Genomic DNA, 24,059 nt, shown 5'->3' on the forward strand with positions numbered 1-24,059 from the left:
TAAGGGGGAAAAGTGGTGTTCTGCTTTGTTTTTTGCCGAGATTCACATGTGATTTACAATTTAGGTAGTTTTATCTCCTAAAATGAAAATATGTAGCAGGAACTGAGAGTGGGGTTGTGTAACCTATCAATGAACTATCCAATCACTAATATTGCTAAATAAACATAATCATCATTCTTTCCAGCATGCTGTTGTATGTCCAGCACATTTCATTAACGATAACAATAGACCATCTGTGTGTTTATTTCCAGTCATCTTCCTGTTTTTGTTGAAGTTCAGACCCCCCAAGCGTGCCTGATATGTAGTCGTCTAGTATTCACTGAAATTTATACTGGAGTTCCTGCCAAAGCAACCAGCAAACTTTTTAACCAGACACTGCTGCCAGCAAAATACTTATGGGGAAAGGTAAATGTGCTTCTAATGGATGAAGAATACAGCAGGGATGGAAACAGTAATTTCTATCAGAATACAAACTACTCAAAATCTTCTCTGATGTACCCTTTGAGTATCGATTCCTGCTTTTCTGGCTTATGAGCAAGATTTCAGCTTGAGATCAGCATGAAAAGATTAACTACCAGTTGATATTAATATGCTTCTACTGTCTGTGGATCACCCCTGGGAGAATGGGTGGGCAGAGATTTGAGGGGAAATAGGATGTAAGCTACCAGAGTATTAAATGAAGTACCATGGGAGTTTAGGGTTTGCATTTAGTTCCGTAGAGCAAAGAAACAGTGTTGCTTTTGAATTGTACATAAATTTTGCTTAGATTTTACATTCTGGGTGGGATTCAGCTCACAGATTAGGACCCCTAAATTTAATGTCAGTATGTAAGCTGTGGTCTGAACTTTCTTTTTAGTCAATGGAAATCTGAGCAGGAAGTCAGTCGCTAGAATATATATGTCTAGTGTCATTGTGGGTGCTATACAGTGTTCTTCCTCACCTCCAGGCATCACTCAAGAAGCGTGGCCTCTTAAGCCCTGCCACACCAGCCAGTCATGCTTGTGTGGCTTGGCTACCCCAGGTGCCTGTGTGTCAGCCACCGAGTCGTACCCCATCTATGCAGTCAGTGGAGTCCAGAGAAGTATTCACCATCCTTTAACATGGACATCTACTCTGGTCTGCAGTATGCTCTCTAGCACATACTAACTGGATGTCTGTTGGCTACAATGGTGGTGTTGACAACCACTATGCATACAGTTAGATTAGTCTGTAAACTCAATCCTACAGTCAGTCCCTTGGCTGTTCAGCTCTACTCTGACATCCAGGGTTCAGTTTGGTTGCCTACATAAAAGCATTCAGTGCCATCCAAAATGTCCTTAGGTGCCCAAGACATCCTAACTGGGCATGTGAACGATATATGACCTCTAAGAAAATGTTTTGGAACAGCTGGAGCCTAGCAGGGATATCCACAGCATTTTACATGGTATCTGGTGTTTGCATGTGAGCAACCAAGCTTGACCCCTGGAATCATGTGATGTGCCTTTAGTTAATTAGGGAAGGTGCCGACACCAGGACTGTCTCTGTAGGCTACTTCTGTAGTCAGTGGAGAGAGCTCTGGCACCTGTAGAGTCCTGCTTCAATATCAGATAGGCTGACTTAACCCTGGCAAGGCTTGTGCCTGTGAAAGGGACAACAGTGACTCTGCTTCCAGCCCACATGCCTCGGTTAGGCACCTGAAGTCATTTGGAATAAATATAACATGAGGAACTTATCAACCTTGGGGGATTGTAAAGCAAGCCTCATCTCAACAAACTGTATGTGTTGCTACCGTTAGAATAACTGTTTTTATAGTCCTCTTTGATCTGAAGAGAAAATCTGAAAGAATCAATGTTAATGAATTAAGAGTGTTAACTGAGTATCTGTCCTTTCTGTTTGGCAGCTCATTGGAAGTCAAGCAGCTTTTTGCTCCACCGCTGTCTCCCCAGCCAGTGGCACCTTAGGCCCAAATGAAGAAAAAGAATTCTGCATAGAGCTGACAGCTAATATTGTGGTAAGTTTAAAAATGGTTGTGATTTTGTCAAAACAGAAATGCTGGCATTCTCATCTCCCCTCCATCTGGCAAAAAGGAAGGATTGTTTTATATACAAAATATAATGCTCTTTTTTTCCATACAATATCTCTGAATTTGCTTGGTTGGAAGCAAAAATTAAAACAGTCCACATAACGTGCAGTTTTCTACCCTGCCCTCTTTGTTTCCCAACTGTTCTTGTTTTCTTCCTTTCTTGAATGCCCATTCAATTATTCTTAATGCTCAGCACTTTCCTTAGACCATACAGATCCTCACTTTGGATCATCCTAAATGAAACATAGCAGGCTGGCATATATGATACACATTTGGTTTTCTGAATGCAACAGGGCTTGTGATATTTTGATATTTGAAAACCTAAAAGGGGCTGATGGGACTGAGATTCTGCAAAATAGGATGTAGACTGCAGAGTTCACAAACTTCAGGAATTCAGCCATAGACTTTATAGGGACATTTAAACAGCTGATTTAATGGAATGAAATAAAGGAGCTTCCTATAGGTGTGGTGTATTAGTTCCCATTACATCACTGGAGAACTAAATTGTATTTATTCACTTAAAAGTAGGTGTTCAGTACTACCAGAGATGCGCTAGAAGATCTCAGATACCCGTGTATGTCTGCAACATGTGGCACAGTATCCCAGTAAACTTGAACTTTCTTTTTGGAAAGCTGGAAGCTCAACAGGACACACTGAGCATCTGAAAGGGCGCTTTTGCATGTAGCTGGGGAGCTGAATGCCATCCGAGCCACCTAAAGGAAAGGTTGCCTGCATTGTAGGTGACCTAGTTGCCCAAGTACCAGTAATGAATCACTGGGGACAGGGAGAACACTTACCAGTTACTGTCACGGGCAAAACAGACTTGACTTGCTGAAATAAGTTTATTACCAATCAAAATCAGAGTAGAATAATGAGAAAATAAAAACTAAATCTTAAAACACCTTCCCCTCACCCCTCCCTTCTTTCTTGGCTTAACTTCACTCCCAATTTCTTCTACCTCCTCCCCTCCAGCAGCACTGGGGAATGGGGAATGGGGGTTGTAGTCTGTTCATCACACGCTGTCTCTGCTGCTCCTTCCCCTGCAGGGGGAGGACTCCTCACACTCTTCCCCTGCTCCAGTGTGGGGTCCCTCCCACAGGAGACAGGGCTTCATGAACTTCTCTAGTGTGAATCGCTCCCATGGACCACAGTTCTTCACTAACTGCTCCAGCGTGGGTCCCCCGCAGGGTCACAAGTCCTGCCAGCAAACCTGCTCCAGCGTGGGCTCCTCTCTCCAGGGGTCCACAGGTCCTGCCAGGAGCCTGCTCCAGCATGGGATGTCCATGGGCTCACAGCCTCCTTCAGGCATCCACCTGCTGTGGTGTGGGGTCCTCCATGGGCTGCAGGGGGATATCTGCTCCATCACAACCTCTAAGGGCTGCAGGGGGACAGCCTGCCTCTCCATGGTCTTCACCAGGGCTGCAGGGCAATCTCTGCTCTGGTGCCTGGAGCACCTCCCCCCCTTCCTTCTTCACTGACCTTGATGTCTGCAGGGTTGTTCCTCTCACATATTCTCACTCCTCTCTTCTGGCTGCTGCTGGTCTTGCGCGTGTTTTTCTGCCCCTTCTTAGATATGTAATCCTGCAGGTGCTACCACCGTCGCTGATGAGCTCAGCCTTGGCCAGTAGCAGGTCTGTCTTGGAGCCGTCTGGCATTGGCTCTATCGGACACGGGGCAGCTTCTTACTGAAGCCACCCCTGTAGCCCCCCCACTACCAAAATCTTGCCATGCAAACCCAATACAGGGTCACATTTAGACAGTTACATTTAGAGGTTTGAATTTGAAGCTGAATCCCCATCTATTATTTTATGCAGGATGGCCTGGTTCATGTATTGATAAGGCAAAAAAAGAATAGTAGTGTTGAATTAGGAAAGAAAGTAGTGTTGAATTACCCAGAGTATGGGTGTAGCTGGGCCACATAATTCATCCTACGGGTCCTGCTTTAAACCCAGGAAGAAATAAAATCTTGGTTTTGGAAGATCATTTAAGCATGACTAGAAGTGATTAATGCTTAGAGCTTCAACACTTGCAGTATGGAAAGTGTGTCAAAAACCACTAATAGAGCAGTTTTAGGCTTATAGACTGCTGCGAGTACAAAGCCACACTCTGCATTCTAAGCAAATCTAGTGCTGGCAGAGAATGCGCTTAAAACAATTCAGTGAAACTTTACAAGATTCTGTTGTAGTTCTGGTTTTAGTCCAGTGAGTTTGATACATGTTTTCTAAGTAAAGTTCTTAATGAGGTTGCCTTTCTTCTGTGATGTTTGCTTCATTCACAAGGGATCTTGACTTTTCTCCTTTCAGGGTGAGCTGAAAGACCTTGCCCTTTCCTGTAGCATAGAAGACATGATTGAACCCCTCTTTCTGAGCATTTCTGGAGAAGTGAAAGGCCTGCATGTCACCTACTCAGTACCTTGTGACAGTGGAGTTGCCAGGTAAATCAAGGATTTACCCCTTAACTGAACAAAAATTACTTCTTCCCAAAGCAAAAATACAATAGAGAGAAGAAAAAACCCCACTTATCCATGTAAACATCATTCCTCCTCCTGCTGTAGGGGGCAAGGACAGTAAAATGTGCTGGGACAATTCACTGAAGGGGCTTATGTGAAGAAGAGGTACTGGGTTTATACCCTAGCCAAATTCAGCATCTTCATAAGCCCAAGAGAAGACTGGAGAAGAGCACTGCTCCACTCCCACCACTGTTTAGCCAAAACAAATGAAATTAACAACTGGGATTTCATTAATTTGTGAATAATAAACCAGTGTGAAGTTAACAGCACACTAGTGAAACTCACGTTCCTGTGTTGTATGTGTTCTCCCTTGTGCTCCTGGCGCGTGTAGCCTGTTGGTTGACTTGACACTTTTGTGTATAGACAGCATGAAAAATTACCTTTCTCCCCGGTAACCAAAGCGTGGGAGCCCCGCGGTCCGTCCCTCACATGTTTGTGAGTAACAGCTATTTTCTGGAATGCCAAAAATTTGCAAATTCAACTCTTAGATGTGAATTTAGAATTACAGAATTATAATCAAGATCCTGTATTTTGGACCATTAAGTTTTGTTGTTGCACTGTGAGACATGATATTAAAGAAAGAAGAATATACTTCTCTTTGACTTGGTATATCTGACCAATATTTATTTTGTTTTTCTAATATGTAGCATGGTTATTATTTTTTTAATATGCTTGTCTTTATATTTTTTTATATAAGGAAAAAATGGCTTAAATTTGGTAGGTTGGCATATATGATAAAAACTGTACCCAAAATAAATCCTTATGTGGATAGAAGTGCAAAAATGAAAAGCAGTAAATGCTGATGACAAAAATAATAGACTGCACGGTCCTTTTACACTGGTCATCACAACTACATTGCATATTGCACCTTATGAAATCTGAAATTATCCGTGGCATAAGAAAATAAGACTGATGTTTTAATATTAATGTAACTTTTTCTGCCAGTGACAAAAGGCAAATGTTACAAAGCCCGTGTGATCTTCTTTTGGACTTTGGATCTGAAGTTGCATTCAAAGACACAGTAAAGCGTCAGCTGATTCTTACCAATCACACTGGAATTAGCGCTCCATTCAAACTAGAAGCTGAGTATTTTACTGGCTATTCACTTACTCCAGAACAAGGAATCTGCCTGTAAGTCTTGCTTTTCTGTGTCACAACTCAAATACTAATATAGGTCTGGATTAAATCTGAAATCAGGACAGAGTGCTATTGCCTCTGTCACAAGATGGACTTTCTGCAGTGTTCTGGTGGGGTTTTTTAAGCTCTTACTCTGACTGTGGTAATGAAGCCTCTGGTGAGGTTTCTGCAGAAACAGGTAGCATGCAATGCAAGGATGGAAGGTCCAGCTGGTGTAAATGGCAAACCAGTATTGCTGATGATGGACATAAACTGGTTTACACTGGCCAAGGCTCTGTTGTGTTAGATTGTACACAGTCTTACAACTCTCATGTTGATTCACTATTAAGGATGTTACTTTCAAAAAATGCTTTGTAAGCAGTCCTTTAAGTTATAATGGCTACTAATTTCAGAGTAAGATAGAGCTGTTACTTTAGCAGAGACCTGTTCCTCTCACAGAAATGTCATTGTGATTTTTTTTTTTTCTATTGTTTTTCAAGCTCCTCAAGCTACCTGGTGAAAAGAAGAGGGCCCGTCACAAAACATGCAGCCAGAAGAGCACTGTCAGGTATGAGAATAGCTGTCAATCTCCACAGCGGAGAGAATGCAAAAGACAACTGACTACCATATTCAGCATTAAACATACCAGTCAGGCTCATCATTTCATTCTTGGAGTACCTGGCTAAGTCTAACTCTGTTAAATTACTTAGTTCCTCAGTTCATTCTTAAGTTTGAAAGCCCACATTGCACAAGCATTTGGTCAGTCTCTCTCTTCCCTCCCTGCTTCTTTTTTCTCTCTTCCCTCTCCCCTTCTTTCTCTCAAAACCAAAAGTCTGAAACAAAGATGGGTGGTTCTGGTGATAGTTCACTCCCAGGATCACTCCCAGCACACAGTATGGATGACATGCATAACGTTTGGCTATTTCCCTCCTACACAGTCTTCCCATAGCATTGCAGCAGGCTTTTCCCCCTCAAACCCTTTTATATATCCTCCCCGCTGTGGAAAGCTGCAAGACAGCCCATCCATCACTTCTCATGCATTGTACTGAAAAATAATAATACTTGGAGCCACATGAGACCCAGGGAGGGGGAGAATGGGAGCAAAATGCTATAACGTGTGGCTGTGTCTTCTGTATCCAAAATAAAACTTGGACATATTGGTACCTTGCCATAGCGTTTGGTATCTGTTACAGAGGTTTCCAGCTGTTGAATTAGCACTCAAGACTGGAAAAAATGTTGTTCTGAAAGATTCCATGCAAGCTTATTGATTTAGAAGGCTAGGCGATTCAGAATGTGGAAAGGCTTTGCTCTTCGTAATTCATTCGTTGTGTTGAAGAGCACACAGAGGTAAACAGGCAGCTGCTAATAGAAAGATAACCAGCTAGCACGAATTCCAGCTTATTTTTCTCAAATTGAGGATGTGTTTTCATGTAGCCAATTAGTGCCTTTCATATCCCAAAGAGTCCTGAATCAGGTTGTTGGAAGGGAGTCCCTCTATGAAATAATCTCTGTAAGAACTAACTCTCAAAAAACAGATTAAGACCCACTGCAGAAAGGAACTTGGGTAAAGTGGTATAAATATGGGTTCTATAAATGATCCCAGGTTTTTTTGAAGCCACTGAGGTTAGGCTGATTAACACCAGCTAAAAATATGGTCCTATATATTCTTTGAAAGACTAATTTTGTTTCATTTCCTCAAACTTCATCAAATGCTTCTTTGCTGTGCTCCTTCAGAGTTTGCAGCAGCAGTACTGTCTCATGGGAAGGGAGTAGCTTTCCATATACAACCTTCCACGGGAACTCTGAAAGCCTTCCAGCAGCTAATCATAGAAATAACAGCTTACAACAACATGTGGGGAGAGTACCGGGATGATCTTGTCTGTAAGGTAGGTGGGGCTTTGGTTTCGAGTGAAGTATTGCTATGGCAGATTTTACACCAATTATATTTCCCATATTCATTTATGTTAAAAACACTTTTTTTAGTTTGTTAGCACTTCTGTAAAAATTCAGGGTAGATATTGCTATATCACTACCTCCAATGACATGTAAGGAACAATAGTTTGCTCTTACAGTGTGTGGTTTAGTTTTGGGGCAAGACGTTTATCCCTTGGGAGGTTTTCATGTGCTTTTAAAATGACTGGAGTGGTTTTGATTAATAAAATCTGTTTGGTAGCTGGCCAGTGCACTGCTTTGCTCTACCAATACAATATATTGTGTTGTACAGAAAAGCAGCAGGAAAGCTGGTGAATGTATGAGGTATTGCATTCTCCTGCTGAGAAGCGCTTTTGTTAGCGTATGAATTAGATGCTGTCAAAAGAAACCAGTCAAAAATACTTGAAAATCCAATCAGCTTTCAAAACATAATTTTGTAACCCAGAGAACTAAAGTTCTATCTTGATTCTAATAGGAAAAATTCATTTTTAATAGGTGGGAGACTTACAACCTGAATTAATTCCTATGCAAATGACTGTGAAAGGCTGTCCAATCTTCCTACAGATGACAGGACCACAAACAGAGCAACCCATAATCAGGTATAGCACAAAATAATGTCAGAGAAGTCAAAGAATTAAATACTATTGGACTAGAGCCAACATACACACCTGCTCCCATCTTTTTGTGATATAGTGATAAGGTCAGCAAAGCGACTGTCGAAGTACAGTATCTGCTTCTATAACACCAATACCTTTGTCTCTGCCAGCATAATTAGAAAAGAACCTGCATACAAGCCTTCTCAGGTTTACCAGCAATCACTCTTCTGGGCTTAATCATAGAAGCTTGCCCAGTCCAGCCTCATCTGATTCTGTGGAGATGGGAACTGGTACACAGTGGCAGTTATCACCACCCACAGTTCATTTCTCCCTGTCCCTTTACCTGGAGCAGGAGAAATGCAGCCCCAAGGTAAACAGGGGCAGGGGAAGGTTTAAGCCCTCTCGTACAGCAAGTTGCATCCACACATACGGGTGAGGGGTAAGGGTTGGTTTATGGGGGCCACGGAACTACACGCTCAGTCAGCTGCCATGCAGCAGGACTGTTTCTGTCTAACTTCAGAGGAATTAGCATTGCGTATCATACTGCAGCCAAGAGCGTTTGCAACGTCAGCTCTGCAATGGGGCATAGAAAATGGATTTGGCTATCCACCATAAAAAACCCCTTAATGCACCTGGAAATCTGTGCTGACGCAGGTCACCCCACTGCTGTGTAGCCATTTGCTGCTGCTGCCAGAGTGTTTCACAAAAGCTGACTTCACATGTTTACCCTGAGATGTCTGAGACAACAAAGAAAACTGGAAAAAAAGAGACTGATTAAACAAAGCAATGTTGTACCTCACAGTATAGGCCATGCTTTACCTGTCAGCCACTCTTAACAGGCCCCAGTGCAGCCAGATATGTTTCTACTTTTAAACAAATCTTTAATGATTTCAGACATTGGCTTTTCTTTTCTGCATGTACTGACAGCAAGGTTCCCCCCATTAGGTTTGGCAGTCATGTCTCTGGAGGGTCTCCTGTCTTCCGGAGGGTCCAGCTCAACAATCCCACTCCCTTTGGTAAGAATGACTTTTGTACAGCAGACATTGACACTTGCACTGCATTCCTTATGACAATAAAAATAGAAGAACCCATTAACATGTTAATTAATAGGCCTACTTGTTTCCTAATCAATATGGTTTTGTAAAAATAGTGATAGTATATAAGAGTGTCAGCACTGTTTTCTAACTTAGCTAGTACAGAGCAATAATACACGTTGTCAGGATCACAGAATCTCAGAATGGCAGGGGTTGGAAGGGACCTCTGGAGATCATCTCATCCAACCCCCCTGCTTGAGCAGGCACACCCAGAGCAGGGGCACAGGGCCGCGTCCAGGCGGGGGGTGAATGTCTCCAGGGAAGGGACCCCACAGCCTCTCTGGGCAGCCTGTGCCACTGCTCTGGCACCCGCATGGGAAAGCAGTTTTTCCTCATATTTAAGTGCAACCTCCTGTGTTCCAACTTGTGCCCGTTGCCCCTTGGCCTGTCGTTGGGCACTATTCAAAAGAGTCTAATCCCATTGTCCTGACACCCTCTCTTCAGATATTTATAAGCATCGATGAGATCCCCCCCTCAGCCTTCTCTTCTCCAGGCTGAACAAACCCAGGTCCCTCAGCCTTTCCTCATATGGGAGATGCTCCAGTCCCCTGATCATTTTCGTAGCTCTCTGCTGGATTTGCTTGAGCAGTTCCCTGTCCTTAAACTGAGGAGCCCAGAACTGGACACAGCACTGCAGATGTGGCCTCACTAGGGCAGAGCAGATGGGGAGGAGAACCTCCCTCGCCCTGCTGGCCACACTCCTTTCCATGCCCCCCAGGGCACCGCTGGCCCCCTTGGCACCAAGGGCCCAGTGCTGGCTCAGGGTCACCTCGCTGCCCCCCAGCACCCCCAGGGCCTTCTCAGCAGAGCCGCTCTCCAGCAGGTCCCCCCCAGCCTGTGCTGGTGCGGGGGGTTGTTCCTCCCCAGGGGCAGGACCCTGCACTTTCTCTTGTTGAATTTCATGATGTTCCCCTTGGCACAGCTCTCCGGCCTGTCCAGCTCTCGCTGGATGGCAGCACAGCCTTCTGGCCTATCAGCCACTCCTCCCAGTTTGGTATCGTCAATGAACTTGCTGAGGGGATGCTCTGTCCCGGCATCCAGGTCACTGATGAATATGCTGAACAGGACTGGACCCAGCACAGGCCCCTGGGGAACACCACTAGTGACAGGCCTCCATCCAGGCTCTGCCCCATTGATCACAACCCTCTGAGTTCTGTTGTTGAGCCAGTTCTCTGTCCACCTCACTGTCCTCTCATCCAGCCCACACTTCCTTAGCTTGCCTGTGAGGATGCTATGGGAGACAGTGTCAAATGCCTTACTGAAGTCAAGATAGACAACATCCACTGCTCTCCCTTCTTTGACCCAGCCAATCACTCCATCACAGAAGGCTATCAGGTTGGTCAAGCATGATCTTCTCTTGGTGAATCCATGTTGACTATTTCTGATAACCTTCTTGTCTTCTACATGCCTGGAGATGACCTCCAGGATGAACTGTTCCATCACCTTCCAGGGACAGAGGTGAGGCTGACTGGCCTGTAGTCTCCTAGGTTCTCCTTCTTGCCCTTTTTGAAGATTGGAGTGATGTTTGCTTTCCTCCAGTCCTCAGGCACCTCTCCCGTCCTCCACGACCTTTCAAAAATGATGGAGAGTGGCTCGGCAAGAACATCCACCAGCTCCCTTAGCACTCGTGGGTGCATCCCATTGGGGCGAATGGCTTTGTGAGGATCCAGTTTGCATAGGTGATCTCTGACCCAGTCCTTCTCAACTGATAGTAAGTCTTCCTTTCTCCCTGTTTGTCCTCTTTCCTCTGGGGGCTGAGATGCCTGAGGGCCAGCCTTAGCAGTAAAGACTGAAGCAAAGAAGGCACTCAGTAACTCCACCTTCTCTGCATCCTTTGCCACCAGGGCGCCCACCTTGTTCAGCAGTGGGCCCACTGTATCCCCAGTCTTTGTTTTACTGCTGATGTATTTAAAGAAGCCCTTCTTGTTATCCTTGACATGCATTGCCAGATTTAATTCCAATCAGGCCTTGGTCTTCCTTGTCACATCTTTGCATACCCTGACAACATTCCTATATTCCTCCCAAGTGACCAGTCCCTTTTTCCACGTACTGTGAACCTCCCTCTTCCATTTGAGTTTCTCTAGAAGCTCTTTGCTCATCCATGCAGGTCTCCTGGCTCCTCTGCCTGACTTCTTCCCCACAGGGATGCACTGATCTTGAGCTTGGAGGAAATGGTATCTGAATACCGTCCAGCTCTCTTGGACCTCCTCTGCCTTCTAGAGCCTGAGCCCGTGGGATTCCTCCTAGCAGGTCTTTGAAGAGGCCAAATTTGGCCCTCTTGAAGTCCAAGGTTGTAACCTGACTCATTGCCCTGCTTCTACCTCGCAGGATCCTAAACTCGACCATCTCACGGTCACTGCAGCCAAGGCTAACCCCAACTCTCACATCCTCAACCAGCCCTTCCTTGTTTGTTAGGATAAGGACAAGCAGCACATCTCACCTTGTTGACTCCTCCACCACTTGCATCAAAAAGTTGTCCTCGATGCTCTGCAGGAACCTTCTGGGTTGTGCATAGCTCGTCGTGTTGCTTTTCCAGCAAATATCAGGGTGGTTGAAGTCCCCCATGAGATTGCGAGGCTACTTCCAGCCGTCTGTAGAAGGCTTCTTCAACTGCCTCTTCCTGATGAGGGGGCGTGTAGAAAACACCCACAACAGTGTCAGCCATATTTGGCTGTCCCTTAATTTTTACCCACAAGCTCGCAACTTGTTCTTCTTCCACTCCAAGGCAGAGCTCGACGCAATCCAGTTGCTCCCTCACATAAAGCACAACTCCCCCACCTCGCCTTGCTGGCCTGTCTCCTGAAAAGCCTGTAGCCATCCACGACCACATTCTGGTCATGCGAGTTGTCCCAGCATGTCTCTGTGATTGCAATGAGATCGTGGCCCTGTGACCGCACACAGACCTCGAGTTCCTCCTGCTTATTCCCCCTGCTGTGTGTGTTAGTGTACAGGCATTTCAAAAAGGTGCTTGAGCACACAGGTTTCCCCAGAGGGGTGTACGAGGACCCACTACAGCCATGCACACTCTTGAGGTGATTGATCTCCTGGTTGCCATTGCATGAGGCCACTACGACACTTTTATCACTGCTCAGGTTGTCCTCTCTTATTCCCCCATTGTGTGTGATGGCATTAGCATTGCCAGTTTGTCCCCCTGCCCCCAGGGTCCTCAGTTTAAAGCCCTCCTCACCAAGTTGGCCAGCCTTCTGCCAAAGATTCCCTTGCCCCTTCCAGAGAGGTGGAGTCCATACCTCCCTAGCAAGACATGGTTGTTGAAGAACGTCCTGTTGTCATAAAAGCCAAAGTCTTTTATGTCATAAAAGTCAGGTCTTGATATGCATAGTAGTATTTATCATTATGGCATTACTGCTGTGAATATTAGCTTGCTTTTTGTAAAAAATAAGTAGAGCAGGTAAGCTCCAGGGTAGGAGAATATATGTAATTGGCTCAATGTGTCGTTAATATGAAACTCCACATCCTATCCCGATTTGTTTGCATCTTGCCTCATTGAAATGATGGGAATCGAGGATTTTCCATCCTGTTTTTGTAAATCTCTCACAGTGCTAACCCTGGTCAATTGGATACACTACCTGCTTCTTAGTGGCATCATCTGGCTCTTCTGTGTTTAGTCCTTGTATCTCTTAAGTGAGATTTTATGCTCTTCAGAGCAAAGGTCAATCACCTTTTCTTTTTTCCCTGAATGCCACCATACACATTTGCATCACAAACAAAATACTCATCATTTATTTTAATGTTAATAAAAGTGTAGTTTAGGACCTAGAGAGCAGACAAGCTATAATAAAGGCATAGCACACACAGTTGTAAATCATTTTAGTTTACAGCAAACTTGGAAAGCTTAAGATGTGCTTTAATACAAACCCAGTTGCTAGACACAAATTTGTTACTTGATCTTCTGCTTCTCTGGTACCAACTAAGCTATGAGTCTTCCCAATGACCAGAAATAATTCTGCTTTCTCCTTTTCAATTCAGATATCCGCCTGGACTGGGAAATTTACAACCAAGAGGAAGATGATAAAAAGCTGGTGGACCTGTTGATGTTCTTTGGAGACCCCTTTCCTCCTAAGGACATGGACGAAAGTGAGACTGCATCAACTGGTAGCAACTCAGAGTCAGAGATCGTGCTAAAGTCAGATCAGACTGCCATTCCCTGCGGAAGCATTTATTCAGCTTCGCAAACCGCAGATGAGGTCAGCTGTTAGTCTGTTTTTTATACTGCTGCTGAGATACATGATGGGTTTCTTGGCATGAAAGGTTGAAAACAATAACACACAATACAACTTGTAACTAAGAGCTGGATTGTTAAAAGAAATGTCAGCTCCTCTCACGGTGGAGAAAGCAATACACGGGTAGCTGGCTATTGGTATCAGCAATCAGTTTCCAGGATGAGTTATAAACAAATTGCTGTTCAGCTTCTCCTTTTCTTAAAGTTGTTAAAGAAGCTGATCAGATTATGTTTTTTAAAATACTGTCATCGACAGACTAATGCCATTTTTACGTGGAAGTGTTAAGCTAACTAAAGCTTCTCAATTTGGGTCTACTTTTCTCATGGGTGCTTTACGGTGTCAACGTGTGCAGTAGTCAGGGAGCAGAATCTAACCTGAGAAGTTCGAACTGCAGCTAATGTTTTGGAGGCTTTTACCCCAGTGCCAGGCTTAGATTGGTTACTCTATTAGAATATGGTAACATCTATTGCACATCAAGCTTGATTACAAAAAGGCCATTTACTGTCTTGAAGGGCTGGGAGCAACAGGGAGAAGGTGTCATACAGGATATGTATGTTACTCCAGCAAAAACTTGACAGAAAAGATATTAAAATCACTTTATCTCTGTTTCAGCTCAGAAGGCATAGCTGTTTTGAATACAACTCTAAACTTTCTTGTGCAACAAGGGAAAGTTACTGCCCTAGAGGGCTGGTTTGTATAATGGGCCAGAGGGGTTATGGTCGAGCGATTCTCTTGGCAGAGCAGGACCCAAGGATGCACATTTTTCAAGGAGCTCAGGAGCAGTTTCAGGAGAGCAAACCTATGCATGAAAAAATTCATGTGCAGGACACATCCACATGTCCAGCTTTTGTGCCAGAAAGAAACTGGAGCTGGCCATCCTTACTGACTAGTGCAGCAGTTCCCTGTACGCTGCACTTGCATTCCTCCTTTGCAGCGTAACAGTTTTAACCATTCCCCACCCTTGTGTCCCTGCAGTCTTCAGACACCAAGAGCAAAGAGAAGGAAATTGTCACTCAAGAACCTACAACACAGAAAATCGTCTCTGTACTTATACGACCTCATGAAGGAGTTCCTGCAGACAACCCCTACTCCATTACTCCAAGACAGATAGTAAGCATTTACATTTTCTTTGTGCTTAGTTTTAGCACATTTTATGCAAGACAGAGAAGGAGGAGGAGGTAGCTTCGGTTTGGGGTGGAGACTACTAAACAGTGAAACAGTAGGCTGGGAGGCTTTGGGATCTTGAAGGTGACCATGAGAAGAGTCTGCAAAGTCAACAGACAAAAGAAAGTGTCCCACCTACATTTGAGCAGTTAACTGATGACTGGAATTAGGTGTTCAGTTGTACTAGGCTCTCTAGAATTGCATCTCTGGTCTTCTCACTTGGGTTGCCTTGGTGAGATGTGCAGCATTAGGCGGAAGGCATCCAGCCCGAAGCTTTGGAAGCATGTTGTTTAACCAGGATAGATTTGTTAAGTGGACGTGGCAGAGCTAGAAAGCACACTGCTGGGAAAGGGGTGCTCTGTAGACAACTCATTTGGATAAAATGTTGTAACCCACAGTACTTCAGGTGTAACTGGTACAAATAGGGGCCACAGTGTCACAATCCCTTAGGAATAAGCTAATGCAAAGACAGCACTCGAAAGATCTAACTGTGAACGACCAGGTTGCCCAAAACATCAGTGTGCCAATTTTGATTGTTAAATATTAGCAAGTTTTCTGCCGAAGGGTTTCAGTTACAAGTTAGAATGAGCTAAAGATTACATAAAAGAAATAATTACAGAAATGGCATCTGAAAGTAGTGAAGCCTACAATCAGTGCTGGGGTGACTGAGGCTGAGATAGCTCAAACAAGTGGAGAGAGCATCTATCGGGTGTAGCCAGCAGCAAGCTTGGCCCATGTGGAATGGAGTTGATGCCTATGGAGCCATTCAGGCATTCCTCTGCAGAAGCATCCTCTTTGTTTCCACTGCTGCTCCAGGCAGGTCTGTTAGCTCAGGTGTGCAGCACAGCTGGCCAGATCTAGCTTAAGTCCCTGTCTGAACAACTGAGCTCTCTGTGACCACAATGTACAGCCTCTGCAGTGTTGTAGGATGTGACAGAGCTTACCAGCTCTGCTCTGGTCCTGCTAGACCTCAGGCAGACCTTATGCTCCTCGCCGCTCTGAGCAGGGGAACGTAGTGCAAGGAAAGCTGAGCTAGTTTTTCTTCTACTGAAATGGGGGAATCTGTGTCTGCAGAGCGCTACCCTGAAAGCAGTAGACACCACATGGCCCCTGAGCTTACAAACTCACCTAGACATGAATTGGCTCTGCAGAGAGATGGCAAAGGTTTTCTGCAGCGACAGCAGGATTTAATCATATCCTGCGTAACGCACCTAAAGAAAGCAGTGTCTCTTAACCTGTAAATCCCAGAAAATCCACTATAGCTGGCTAGTGCATTTGATTGCATTCCCTGCTGTCAAGGAAAATAAAAAAAAAAAAGCCAAGAGTAAACTGAACTATAAAATACTCTTAATTCACACCTGTAACCCTTCAAAAATATGTTTCTTGTATCTGTGAGTGGTGTCAGTTGCGGGAGAATCATCTGAGTCAGCCATGGAGTAAGAGTTCATGTACTTAGGGAGTTAGGGAGTCGGTCTGAGACTTTGCTTAAACTCTGTGGATGCTACAGAGTGGCTACACTGATATTTGCAGCTGAAATAAGTCAGTTTTGTTGTCACATGCTGTCATTTTAGTGCAAGCCTGACCATAGCCCATCCCCAGGAGCTTTCATGCTGCTTGAGCAACTCAGTTTTAACAGCTGAGCGCTGAGGATGCTTGCGCAATCCCAGGCAGCTCCCTGCATTACTGAACAGTTGTCCCTGGACTGCAGGTGATTCCAGGAGGTGGCAGCATCTCCGTTTGCATCTCCTTCACCCCACGCGTCCTGCCAGAGGCCGCGCCTGAAGTGCAATGTGAAGGGTTTGTGCTGGGTTTCATGAACCTAGACGACAAGGTAAGCTGACAGTCTCCGCAAGGCTAGAGATGACTAGAAAATAATCGTTTCCCTTCTTGTAATTTTTGTACAGGCTGCTGTGTACCTGGCCAGTCTGTATAAACAGAGCTGTACATCCTTCCTTAACTGGGGTTGGTCATTTGTTGCATTTGCCTTTTAGCTTGGACGCGTTCTAGGGTGGGAATATCACCATCGTCTTTGTCTGGTGCAGCAGCCCCCAGACAAAAGCCCAAGGTTTGAAATGCGATCACAACATCAGGTTTTGTTGATAACAGCGGTTAACAATGAGACTGAGACTCAGGACCGCTGAGTTCTGTTCCTGGCTCTGCATCTACCTTCCTGTGCGAATTCGGACACTATATCGCTCCTCTGGGAAACTTCCTCTTCAACAACCGCAAGTGCAGCTCACAGGCTAATGGGGGGCTTGGGTAGTGTTTTATGAATTGCTCTCTGATTCTCTGACATGAGTCATTGCAAAGGTGCAAGGCATAACGAATGAGCGACAATAGAATATTCAATAAAAACGTCCCTAATGCTCCTGACTCCAGGAGGAACAAACATCTGTGTCTGTATAACCACGGCCATTCAGAGTTAAACTACTGCTTAGCTTTTGCTCTTCCTTGCATGTTGCCATCACGCCTTACAAACAGGCAATGCGTTGTCAGGCAGAATCCGATTCTGGCTAACAGCCTCTTGGGCTAAAAGTAGGGTTTCAGGTTTTAGTGCTATCATTTTATACAACATTTCTCTTTTCATTTTGCTGTCAGCTTGCAAGGACAGTGCCTAACAAAGTGCATCGCAGACGTGGCTATGAAGCGCCACCGTTACGAATAGACTTGCAAGCTTTCCTAAGTCATGCTCTGTAAGTGCCATCACACGCTCACAGAGTGAATCAGCCTGGAGGGCAAGGCTCTGACCAGCTCTGGTTCTTTACACTCAGGTTAAAAGTAGACATGGATCACGACAGAGGAATGGTGTTTTATTCTGTGGCAAGTGATCTCATACCAGATCAGCCTCTGCTAGGAGTAAGTATTTCACACACCGATGTATTCAGCTGGTTTGTACTGCTGTGCTACTGCAAGAATTCAGAGCTGTGTGTTTTTTAAAACGCATCTTTATCCCCAGCAGCCTTGTGTTGCAGTTTTCTATATTGCACATAACAGGATCGGTACAACAAAAGGAGTACAAGTACTTATGAGACAGAAATAAGCAAAGCTGAGCTCAGACAATGCCTATTTTGTATATCTTTCTTTGTAGAGAGGTTTGTAAGTAGAAAAATAAGTACGTATTTTCAGGGCGTGAAGGTCTGATAGCAGACTGAGTCAGCAGGGTCAGTTTTTTGACCTTCAAAAACTTTTAAACTTTATTACATTATTTGTATTTTGGTTTTTAACTCAAGAAATTTTGAAAAACACAAGTAGAAAATACTGGGTTGCTTTGGGGTAAAGTCCTTCAGATCCCTGGTGGTGCTGAATGACCAGACAGACTAGCACAAACCTCTCAAGGGAGTTAAAACTAACCGGTTTGGAATCATTTCTCCATCAGGTTTTGACAGATTCGGTAATGACTCAGAGTTTGAAACTCATCAATTGCACTAAGGTTCCTCTGTACTTCAGGCTCCGTCTGTCTACGCCCTTCAGCCTGTCCAGCACAGATCCCAAAAAAAGCACCAAAACATCCCACAGCAAGAAGGAGGAAAAAGGACAGCAACCACAACTTGTACTTTATCCACAGCAAAACATGCTGGTAGGCTGAAAAATAACAACCCTGTGCCAGAAGAGAGAGTTTAGTAATTGGCGTGTTAGCGTGGTCCAGATGAACCACAAGAAAAACACAACCAGGACAGAAATCTCCTAATTTCAGGGGAAATAGTGGTATATTAGCAAACGCGAATTACTGCAATGATTGCAGGGACAAAATATTTTTCGGCAGTGGCCCTGATGTGCTTTTCTCATCCACTGTGACCTGTTGCACATGCCTGCAGAAAACCCAGTGGTTTTTGGAGCTCACCTAAATCAATAGCCATATATATGCTGGACAAATGAAAAGATTTCCAAAGACTGCAGTCCCTCAGTTCCTTAAATTAGAGGCAGTCAGTGCAAACACAGAAAAATTTGGTTCGGTTTTGGGTATACACGATGACACTAAAGGAAACAAAGTCCTGGAGTCAAGAATTAGCTAAGAATGAGCTAAGAGCTAATGAGCAAAGACTGAGTAACAATTGCATTTTTGAAGTGTCCTTCTCATTTTTCAGTGTTCATTTTGACACAGAGAAACACATGTCTTAATTCTGCGTGTGTGGGAAGGAAGAAGACTTATGGTTAAGACAGCTTTGGGAATATGGTATTTGTAACCTCAGGAATTTAGAACCTTTGTCTTGCTAGAGACTGTTTCTCCCCTGTGATTCAGAGATTAGCTGTTCACCTTTACACTCCATCTCTGTGTACTGGATTAATAGGAAATAGCTGTGTTTTTTCTTTAATTATAATGCTTTGTTCCAGTGGGAATTTGGTTGCTGGCGTGACACCTTTGGGTTCCAGTGGGAAAATGTGTGGCTGGGCCTTTCAGCCGTGTTTACTTTGGATTTCCTGCACACAGTGTCTTCTTATGTGATGGTCATCTGAATTCCTCTTCCCACAGGTGAAAGTGTCATTCCACACAACTCTGGAGTTACTTACATATCAACATTTGCCAGATACCCAGCTGCTTCCTGGATTCCAAGTGCTCCAGTTTGAGAATGGAGAGAGAAAGCTGAAGTTTAATCAAAATCTGGTCATTGAACATAGTAACTGCACTACCCAGGTAAGATCCGAACGAGATCTCTGGGCCCTGAGAAAGGGCTATGTATTATCCACATCTCTGCCTCAGAATGAATGTGCCTTAGGATTTACTCGGCTTTGGAATACAGCCACCTCTAGGGTAAACTGTGTCATCCAGTGCAGAAGGAGGCATTTCTCTGTTGAGGCTGCAGGTGACGCTCAGACGGACAGAGCGGTTTTGGGTCAGCACCCTGGTGTTCATACCCCAGCGCTTTGCACGGCGTGACAGCCTGGATGATGCAGCTCTATCGAAGGGCAGCACACCCAACCGCAGCGTGACTGTCAACGTCCTTCCGAGACATGGGGTCAGGCCTGTCTCGGTGAGCATGCCAGCGACTGAGTCACCAAACACTGCCTCCTGCAGTACCCGAGTGCTTCTTGGAAGTCTCCTGAGTCTAACTCATGCAGTGTGGTCACAGCCCACACACATTTAAAGACCCATCTCTTCCAGATAGAAAGCTATAACCCCCTGTCAAGTCTTCAGCAGTTCCACTATATTGCAGGCATTGTTTTTTTCATACCAGGTATTTCTGAGGACTGATCTGTGTAAGATCCAAGCACCGTATCTAAGATAGTCAATTTAATAATAATCTTGGGCAATCTGCACAAATGGAATGACTCACAGTGGGCCATATACAGTCCTAAGGGACGAGGAGATGCTGTAATGTCTGCATCTCCACAGAAAACCCTAATAACGAATGAGAATGTTCACTGTGTTACTTCATTAAGACCACAGCGTCTGGTTTGAAAACCTATCCCAAAACAGTAAAACGAGCAACAACTTAATTCACGCAAAGCTGTAGAATGGGGAATTGACTCTATTACAGAATAACACAGAACAACTGCTCTTGACTCAGTGCTTGAGGTAAAATGATCCAGCTCTAGCAGGTATCATAAAAGCTCTACAAAAACAAGGTGGTTTTTTTCCCCTCCTTTCCCTTTCCTCTGTTTTGCAGCTGGTCCCAGTGACTGCATACCTGACTGTTCCAGTTCTGGAGCTCTCTTGCGACACGGTTGATTTCAAGACCTGCTTTGTTGCACAGACCAAGACCGAACATGTCTTCCTGTGTAACAGGAGCGGCTGTAGAAGTTACTGGACTGCTTTACTGGGTATCCTGGTTTTGCAATTGGATTTCCTTGTTATACAGTTTCACTAATTAGTGTTTTTATTTAGTAAGACTGCACGCGCTCACTTGATATACAGCCAATGTATGATGATGTTGGCTGTGCACATATCAGGTCTGCTTCTGTTCTCACTTCTGTGGGCTTTTTCTTCTTTCTTTTTTCTTTTTTATTTTTTGACATCAGTGTATTTCTACTATTTCAGCAGTTCCTCCAGATTTAACCAAAAGATTGAATCACAACTCTCAGAAGCACTGGGCATGCTTTGCTCATTTGCAATACAATCCTAAGAGGCAACAAGCAGTAGCTACTCATGGGTTTGAGCTTGTGCCTAACGATGTTAACAACAGATGGGCTTCAAAGGAAAGAAGATCAGGACTTTATTATTTTGACGTGGAGGCCATCGATCATTCCCCTTGATTAGAGGATGGAAAGAGAAACTGGCCACATGCACAGAAAGCCTCTGACAGTGCAAGATGTGATCTATTTGTTGGCTAGCGAGGAGGCGCATTGTTTTGAGCGCTACGTGCTGTACAAACTTACACAAAGGGTCTTGTATTGCTTTGTTTGATATTTGCTCCCTTCACTGCAGATGAACAGGAAAGGCATAACAACCTGGAAGTATTTTCTGTCTCCCCTACTAACGGCATTTTGGAGGCTTGTGAAGGGGACCGACCCACCAAAGGCATTCTGCAGATCAGCTTTACTGCAAGGTGAGTTGACAGGACTGAAATCTTGCTCTTGTTCCCCATCAAGCCCATCCCTATGGTGTGAGTAGTCACTGAAAGCAGAGTGCAATTCTGCTCTGGTCGTGTGGTCCTGGGTTCTCAGGCTGCTCATTTTGCTTATAACACTTGCCAGTCCTGGGCTTCCAGCTGCTACATTTTCCATACAACCATGTCCCCTACACTGCTCCCATATATGGGATTTCTTTTGGAACTGGCACCCAGAATTGCCGACTTCAGCTTTACCCACTCGAAATTGTGTCGTTCTAGCAGTTGGCCTGGCACACCGACTATGTGTCACTGGATGAAACCCCTTTCTTTAGGGCAACGTCTTCAACAAAGGGCAGATCTCAGGCCAGTAAAGGCTGATAAAATAGTTGAGTCCTTTATGCATCCAGCACTTTAATAGGACAGAGGGAGAAATTTGTCTGGAGTATCTCGGAATTCCAGTTAATCATCTGTTTGACATGCAGGAAAGCGCAATGTCTTTTGCAGTCAGTCTCATGGATCCTTCATTACTGTTTATGTGGCTTCTCTCTAAAGGTAGCTTTTCCAGGTCCTTTACATGCGTTCAGGGGACCTCCTGATACAGCAAATAGAGCAAAACGTTGTTCTAATGCAGTGATACAATTTGTTCTACCCTTGCTTAGCCTGGTGCTATTTCAGTGTCACAGTCATGTTGATGTTTGAGAAAGAAAAAAACACTCATGTGTTTTTGTTGCTTTTAGTCCAAACATTTTATACACAGCAAAGATAGTGTGAGCTGCAGGCAAATGACAGCACAGACCAGAAGAGAGCAGATGAAAATTACTTTCTTGGTCCTCTAAACATATAGTTCTGATTATGGAGATCTTACCATAACCTTTTGTGGAGGCTAGAGATTACTTGTGAATGGCAGAGGCAGTGACCCAACGCCTTGAATTGCTTTGCTGTCATTACAGAGACGCAACTCCTGTAAGAAAATTCAGCTTCCATAAGAAAATATCTTCTTGGAAGTAATCACATGGTGGCAGAAAGTTTAAGACAAGTATCGCAGTGATTTCAGTGACCACTGCTGACAAGGAAGTTTCAAGAAGCAGACTATAGGTGACATGAGTTATTGTCGTATCTCCCTGGAACACGCTGCGGGATCTCCATTGCTGGAGCTACTGCTGTCTCAGTGGGACCAAGCCTTGAGCAGCTGCTCTAAGCTGGCCCTGCTCTGAGCAGCGGGGTGGACCAGAGACCTCCCCAGGCTCCTGCCGGCCTGTTTTTCTGGAGTGCTTGTGAATATGCCTGAAGCGCTTTTGTCTGACAACAGAGACGCTAATCAGCATGTCTGAAAGTGCCTGGAAGTACCAGAAAGCAGAGCTGTCACTGTTTAGCAGCCAGCTCGTCTGTTCAGCTCCAGACAAAGAATTCCCAACACGGCAGAGCTCAGGACAGGCATGGCATTAGTAACTAATTATATGCAAGGTGTGAGGTGATTTTAATAATTCACCTCCCTAGATCAGTGTCTTCCTGCAGGGGAATTTTGTACGAGAAGGGTAAAAACAAAAGGTGTCTGGCAGAACAGGCTCTTGCCTCAGGGCTTTACAACAGCCATCTCTTAGATGCAGACAAGTCCTTCAGATGAGCAGCCTCAGGAGTGCGGGGCATCGTCAGCCTCAGGCAAATTATGCTGCAAGGCTTCCACTCGGTGCAAAACTACACCTGCTGTAAGCTTTCTGATGTTCATTTATAGCCCGGGTTCTGCTAACAGAAACTTTTCCATTTCAAACTTTGCCTGTCACAGGCATGAGTTTTCACAGCAAGGCAGCGCAGGCATTTGCTCCCAAACACTAGCCCCCAGCAGAGCTTCGTTTTATTTATTTAATGAAAACAGAATTTCACAAGGAGGAAGATAACTCGAGTTCTTCTCTTAGATGCGAAGTTAACGCTCCAGAGTCTTCACCTGTGGTAGAGACTGGACCATTCTTTTCAAACACCCTGGATGTAGCTGTGGGACAGGACACTAGAAAGTGAGATTGCCACCTGCGGGCTCGACACTAATGCAAGAGACCGGTGCTTGTGACTAGGAGCAGTTTATGTCTTAGGGCACCATTCTCCCCTTCCTCCTCTGCAAAGTAACTCATCTCAAACCCAGAATTGCATCTCGCTGTAACTGAGCTGGCTTTTTGTTCTGCGTTTTAGGAGTGACATCGAATATGAAACTACTGTGACTGTTACTGGAATGCTGGGAGAGAAGCCTTGCAAGCTACGGCTCAGGGGACAAGGAACATCCGAGGGATGCATGAAGACCTGTATTTAATTCAAACAAGACAATGTAGGACATGTCAAGGTAATGGGTTGGATGCAGATGTGCCATTGGTTGAGCCTGTATTTTCATCTATTTCAGTTGGTTTAACACAGACTGGAATTTTAGCAGAATGAAATTTTAAGTTATGAGGAAAAAAGAGCTCATGGTACCTTAAAGGAAACAGTCATAACCTCATTCTGTGCTATTATTTTTATTGCTGTGATAAGCTTACCGTTACGCACAGAACCAGGCTCTGCAAACCATCGGTTTTAAATTGCAAAGCAGCTATGGTGACAGCTGGACCAAAACCCTCTGCATATCACCATATGCCTCGAACTACAATTAAAGACTGTTCATACCTTAAAAAGCAGCTTTTGTTTTGCCTTGTTTATTTGTGTGACATTTAAATGGACACTGACACATAATAAAAGCAAGAATTAGTGAATAGGCCAGCATTCCTCTGGCTGTTTTCTCGGTGTCTAACATGAAAAGGGGAAGAGCCAACTTTCCCCGGACTCCTTGGAAGATTACCAACCTGCATGTTTCATCATGCTTGGGTACTGAGAACAT

General features: G+C 44.5%; 1 protein-coding gene across 1 annotated transcript in view; it reads left to right on the top strand.

Annotated features, from left to right (window-relative positions):
- Positions 1-23,932, top strand: part of DLEC1 (DLEC1 cilia and flagella associated protein) — a 43,760-nt gene extending 19,828 nt beyond the window's left edge. The window contains exons 21-38 of the mRNA XM_075082237.1: positions 252-405; positions 1,880-1,990; positions 4,366-4,496; positions 5,517-5,702; positions 6,188-6,255; positions 7,422-7,573; positions 8,115-8,218; positions 9,161-9,231; positions 13,297-13,514; positions 14,526-14,660; positions 16,423-16,545; positions 17,313-17,407; positions 17,486-17,570; positions 18,091-18,291; positions 19,186-19,347; positions 20,321-20,474; positions 21,079-21,199; positions 23,384-23,932. Of these exons, the coding sequence (XP_074938338.1) occupies positions 252-405; positions 1,880-1,990; positions 4,366-4,496; positions 5,517-5,702; positions 6,188-6,255; positions 7,422-7,573; positions 8,115-8,218; positions 9,161-9,231; positions 13,297-13,514; positions 14,526-14,660; positions 16,423-16,545; positions 17,313-17,407; positions 17,486-17,570; positions 18,091-18,291; positions 19,186-19,347; positions 20,321-20,474; positions 21,079-21,199; positions 23,384-23,501 (2,389 nt within the window). The 3' untranslated portion in view covers positions 23,502-23,932. The remainder of the gene's footprint in view (positions 1-251; positions 406-1,879; positions 1,991-4,365; positions 4,497-5,516; positions 5,703-6,187; positions 6,256-7,421; positions 7,574-8,114; positions 8,219-9,160; positions 9,232-13,296; positions 13,515-14,525; positions 14,661-16,422; positions 16,546-17,312; positions 17,408-17,485; positions 17,571-18,090; positions 18,292-19,185; positions 19,348-20,320; positions 20,475-21,078; positions 21,200-23,383) is intronic.
- Positions 23,933-24,059: the final 127 nt, after the last annotated feature.

The sequence above is a fragment of the Phalacrocorax aristotelis genome, chromosome 2 (genome assembly GCF_949628215.1).
Source record: "Phalacrocorax aristotelis chromosome 2, bGulAri2.1, whole genome shotgun sequence".
Classification (NCBI taxonomy): Eukaryota; Metazoa; Chordata; class Aves; order Suliformes; family Phalacrocoracidae; genus Phalacrocorax; species Phalacrocorax aristotelis.